General features: G+C 43.4%; 1 protein-coding gene across 1 annotated transcript; it reads right to left on the reverse strand.

Moving 5' to 3' along the window:
- Nucleotides 1-462: 462 nt before the first annotated feature.
- On the reverse strand, nt 463-5,390 carry LOC133660672 (terminal nucleotidyltransferase 5A-like). The gene is made up of 2 exons (XM_062064251.1): nt 4,886-5,390; nt 463-1,938 (listed from the first exon to the last, which is right to left on the reverse strand). The coding sequence occupies exons 1-2, from the start codon at nt 5,042-5,044 to the stop codon at nt 910-912; spliced, it is 1,188 nt and encodes a 395-aa protein (XP_061920235.1). The 5' UTR covers nt 5,045-5,390; the 3' UTR covers nt 463-909.
- Nucleotides 5,391-6,000: the final 610 nt, after the last annotated feature.

Raw genomic sequence — 6,000 nt, forward strand, 5'->3', positions numbered from 1 at the left:
GTAATTGCGTATGAAATACTATTATTATTATTATTATATATGGAGTTATATTTGTGCCATTACTGTGAGGTCGCAAATATTTACATTTGCAAGCACATACACACTTTTTTGAAAATAAATTACACATTACGCAATTACACATTAATTAAGCACAAATACCTTTTTATAATCGCTCAAACAATTTTATTATTCACTTGAGTGTAATTTCTTCTCAAAATAGCATGTATATGCTCACAAAATTAATGTTTCTGTGCTTAAAATCTGCTTTTGCGACCTCACAATTATGGCACAAAATATAGCTCCATATAATGACAGCTGTTACAAATAATACATGAGATCAGTATTGATATCAGTCATCTAACTCATGGATGATCGGTATCTGAATCGACAGCGTAAATGCCTGATTGGTTATCAAAGCCGCTATAGAGCGAAGATTGAAACACAAAAGACATCCAAAAAAAATCAGTTTTCTTTTTTTTTTAATCTGACAAAAAGAATGCACCTGCTCCTGAAAAGTACAGAGTATTCTAGAAAAAAAAAACCTGAATGCACAGTTTACAGACGTCTTGAGGCACTTGGAATCATAAACCAAGAAACACAAATTCCCTTTCTGAAGGAGAAAACAAAAGTACATCTTTGGTCCAGGAAGTCATTTTACAAAAATAAAAGCTCAATGTATGAAAATAGGCTCGGCAGTTTTGCCTCCTAAAGATTGTTTACTTATATAACTCTTCACCTTTTTTTGTTTGTTAAATAAAAAAATGACCAGCAGATGTTAGGAGTTGGCTCAATCGGACATACAGCAGAATAGGATCAAGTTTTTAATCACATTTGGCAAACTTCTTTTTGTGTCCGACGCTCTTTCTGTAAAAAAAAAAAAAAAAGGATAGAAAAGTCATCCTTCTGATCTCAGCTGCAGGGCAGCCATGTCTGATAGGAAGTCGCGCACGGCGACATGTGCGGCGCCTGCACGTGCGCGACGTAGTAATTGCTGAAGTTGATGTCCCGCACGTACGGCGCCGGCTGGTAGTAACACGTAACGTTCGTCACCGTGGGGATGGCGTTCTGCTCAGCCAGCGCCTTCAGCGCCAGCGTGGAGATGAGGTTGAGCGTCTGGCGCCGCTCGTGGCCCATCAGGCACACGGTGCTCTCGTTCACCACCTGGTGCAGCGTCATCAGGCACTCGTATCGTTTGTGCTCCATGCCGGCGAAGTGGTTTTGAAGGTAGGCCTCCAGTTTCCTCTGCTGCTCGCCGATGTCGGAGAAGTCGATGAAGAAGCGCGAGCACATGTAGCGCTGCATGTGCTTCATGTCCGCCTCAGAGTTGGGCCGGAACCCTCGCACCAGCAGATGGCAGTACTTCAACAAGCCGCCCCCTCGGATTTCTTCGGGGCTTCGCGTGGCTATTTTCCTCTGACACAAGTGATCCATGGCCTCCCGGAAGTTGCCGTACACGCTCTCGCCGATCACCGTGGGGTGAAAGCTCTCCGACATGGGCGTCTCCGAGCAGCGGTCGAACAGCAGCAGCGAGTCGAGGCAAATCTGGAAGGAGTCCACGCTGAACTCAAACTGCCGCCTCAAAGAGTCCACAAATTTAAGCTCCACGTTCTTGCCTGTGTTGTTGGACAGCGAGATGAGGCTCCAGCGGTCCGTGTCGTTGCAGACTTTCACCAGTTTCTGCACATACGCCTCTTTGAGGGTCAGCGCCGTGATGCGCTCCTTGGAGACGCCGGCGGGGAGGAAGTCGAACAGGCAGTCCAGCACCACGTCCTTCACCAGACGGAAGGCCTGGTCGTCCTTTAGCGACACGCCGAAGATCAGGTCCAGGTCCTTGTAGCCCAGACCGGTGTCCTGGTGCAGAACGTGGCTGGCGGCCGAGCCGTTCAGCCGCACGTCTTTGACGCACACGCCTTTGTCCTCCAGCCGAGCCCGCACCACCTGGACAAGGCACAGTGAAGATGGCCCTCTTATATGACATTTCAACAGAATCAGCTTGGGTTTGAATGAAAGCCATGAAGGACAAACACAAACGTCGCTGCATACAGTCTCACCTCATCAAACACACACACGCACACACACACACACACACGCACACACAAAACTTATATTTTCCGTCAGACTCTCCACACTGGCGGGTGGTTAAAACGAAAACCTTTGCTTTGTGGCTTAACTTCCCAGCCTGTGGGTCATTAGGGGTCAGAAACGTTTCCCTTCCCCTCCTCTAGTGACCTGGAAAACGGTTTAACGAAAGCGTTTTACCACACACGATGAGCAACATCCACCGCTTGGAAAAACTTCTTTTTTTTAACTTGTTTACAAGACGTGTCTTTTTTAAATTGTTGTTATATTATCCTCTCTCTAGACTTTTAATAATCTACTTGAAAATGTCCTGTTTTTATTGATGTATTTATTATATTTTTTATGTGATTATATTTTATAGTATTACTCATTTTTTACTGATTTATTTATTGTACTGTATGTAATATTTATATCAATATTATTTTATATTATTATTATTGATTTCCTGTTTCCTGCTGCAACGAGGTTCTATCTACACTTCTTAAAGTTCTCTAAGCACTTATTTCTTGCTGTTTCTTGGCAGTTAGCTTGGCTACTAGCATCCTGGTTTGCTCTGGGTGTGTAACATGTTCAGCCTCATGCTCCAGTGATCATGGTATACGTGATAATGATATTTAATGCATCTTATTTGCTGCAATGAAGGTGATCATTAGTCCTTTAGGGGAGCGGCTTCACACTGTGTATGGAGACTAGGGTTGCGCGACATAGACAATATATGATGTAAATGACATAAATTTGGCCGACTATAGAGTTTTTAATAGTACCGTTATATTGTGATAATGCATTTTGATGACACATTCTTGCAATGTCCTGCAAATTCGACAGCGACAAGCCTCCTTGCTATCGGCTAACGCCCTTCCACAGTGCAAAGCTACTTATTTTGTTTCTTTGACGTAGCTTTATCATTGAAGGACGAGGAATAGCTGAACATATTGTTACACAACATAGATGCTAATCACAAGCTAGAGGTCTTGAATGTAAACAAAGGTGGATGGATTGATATAAATATCGACAGTAACAATATCAACGAGGATAGTATCAGGTCGATACCACAGTGGTTAGATTGATATTTTTTAACTATGGAAAAATATTGTAGTTTTTGTTACAGTTTACAAACTCAGGAAATAAGTCCCTGGGGCTTTAAAGGCAGAAAAAAAAATTTTTAATTCAGAGTCAACAAGACAACATAATTTTATAATTTAATTGACGTTGTTACACCACCATAAGTTTGTTTTTATCTGATTATAATTGTGACCAATTAGTCCAAACTAACCCTGTAACTACTGGGTTATTGGATTGATACCCAAATGTGTAGTATCACCCAAAACTAATTTAAAGTATCAACAAAAGAAGAAGTGTTTATTACATTTTCACAGAAGTGTAGATAGAACCATGTTACAACAGAAAGTAACCAGTTGTTAACAGTAAATTAACAAGTAGATTAATAATAGTTTTGACAAAATAATACAACTGGAAATGACACGACATGTTACCGCATACGTCAGCAGCTAAATTAGGAGCCTTTGTAACCCGTTTTGGATTCTATTATCATTTAGACACCAAATAATGTATGGTGATATATATTGTTATAACAGGAGGCTGTAATATATATCGCTTTATCAATTTTCATCCCAAAAGTACACACATACTTAGCTGCTAGCTGCTTGTCAGCCGGGGGTATAAATACAGTGTGAGCGGCCTTTGTTACCGTCAGTAAACTGAATTAATCAGCAATGCCAATCACATACTCAACCTAAATTTCCCCCCGGGGATCAATAAAGTGTCTATCTATCTATCTATCTATCTATCTATCTATCTATCATACTTTCTCAGGAAAAACGCCCGATCGTTCGGCACATCCATAGTATCATGATCCAAAGCATACCACACCGTTACTCCATCACTAGGGTCAGTCATGAAACAGCCTGTAGTAAACTCTTCCTTTATGCAACTGCCTAACGCAATCCCACTTCTTCTTCTACTGACCTGTCAGATTTGCGTCTGTCATCTGATCACCACGAGAGAGAGTTACCAAGGGGGATCTATTTATACATACTAGGTCAGGCTACAGTACAGACAACCCCGTTTTTTTGTGTGTTTTTTTCTTCTCTAAGGCAACCCCTTTTCGCACGAACGAAAACAGCACAATGACTCAGCCCGAGAGCAAACCAGGGAGGAATTTAGAGTCCGGCAGGCGTTGAGGTCACATCCTGGAATGTGGACTCTCCGATTTACATTGGGCTTCTTGCCGGGGCAGCGGGGAGCATGAAATCCTAGCAGGGACGCACGGCTTACCTTATATAGTAAGTCCCAGGAAAACTATTCTCACTGCTGGGGATCCATATTCCTACTCAAGGGAATTTTTATTTGAGCTGAGGCCAAGCATATGCCCCCAAGCTGCATGCATGCTTCCTGCATGGCTCAATGGAGCATTCATCTTTCCATAACCTCAAGTATGAGCTCATGTGCTCATGCTGGGTTGTGTCAACGTGGGGACAGGCTGACTGAGACTGCATTAGTGGAATTTTGACAGAAAAGCAGATACAAGTCTGTCTGGACTGGCACGGGGGGGGGGGGCATAAGTCAGACACCGGAATAGCAGGGGAGTGAGATGTCTGCTTCATACATTCTAGGAGCCATCTTTGTCACTTCTTGGATGTTCTGTGCAAACATGCTATTAACTCATATTGACTTTTCCAAATTCAACGAATTCAACAAGCACTCTGTGTCATTTCATGCATTCATACTAGAGCATGATTACCTTTTTTTAATTATTGTTGTGGGTTTTTTTGTTAGTTTTTTTTACCTGGACAATCTGTCTGGGGCTCATGGACAGGGTGGGGAAGTTCCCACGGCCGTGGATGGGCACAGCCTCCCCCAGGATGGAGTCCAAACGCCGCACCTGATCCCAGGACAACACGCAGAAACGCCGGCTGTGATCCGAAGAAGAATCCCCGCTCTCCATGGCGATGGACGAGAGGTAATTTTAAAAAAGGAGAAACAAAAAACAACTGTCCTCCTGTAGGATAGTCCTCGTAGTTTGTTCCGGCGGGTACTTCTTGGGCTTCTTCTGGAGTTGGGTGAGGAGGATGTGGTGCCAGCCGGTGTGCGCCGAGAAGTCCGCCCCAGCCAGCCAGGAGCAGATTCATAAGGAAAGTCTCCTGCGTTCAAAGGCTCCTCCCTCATTAGCATGGAGCCCTCTGATTGGCTGCTGTGTTTGGTCATTGAGCGCATGCCTGCAGGAAACACCCTGCGTGTGACGTCGCTACCGCCTCCCCTGACGTGTAGTCAGGGGAGGCAGGTGAGGCGGGGCCTCACGTGCCATCATGGAAAGAAAAAAAATGTAAAAACAAAAAAAAAATTAATTTTTTATATCTATCCAGTGACCTTGCTCCTGATGGCTGCTGGTTAGCGCCTTGCATGGCAGCTCCCGCCATCAGTGTGTGAATGGGTGAATGTGGAAATACTGTCAAAGCGCTTTGAGTACCTTGAAGGTAGAAAAGCGCTATACAAGTATGACCCATTTATCATTTATTTATACTATAAAGTTATGTTCCATTTAACTTCACCAGTTTTAGATTATTTTTATTAAAAATCGCTGAATTTTCACAATTGCCATTCAAATACTGAGAAGAGACTTGCGGTGAGTCACCGAGTTGAGCCTCACCATGGATTGCGCAATGACTCGGCTAACGGCTGGCCTGCTGTGCAGTGAGACCGTATTGCTATATAAATTATATTATACATTTCCATAGTTTAGTTAGCTGAGGTATATAATGTACAGTGTATTTTGTCAACAACTGTATGTGTGTAACGTATTTCTTGTGCTGAGCAATCATAAAACGGCTGCAAAAGACGCACTGGCTGAGGCTCACAGTAATCCCGCCTCCTGGTGGTAGAGGGCGGTAGTGATCCCAGAGA

The sequence above is a fragment of the Entelurus aequoreus genome, linkage group LG11, assembly GCF_033978785.1.
Source record: "Entelurus aequoreus isolate RoL-2023_Sb linkage group LG11, RoL_Eaeq_v1.1, whole genome shotgun sequence".
NCBI lineage: Eukaryota > Metazoa > Chordata > Actinopteri > Syngnathiformes > Syngnathidae > Entelurus > Entelurus aequoreus.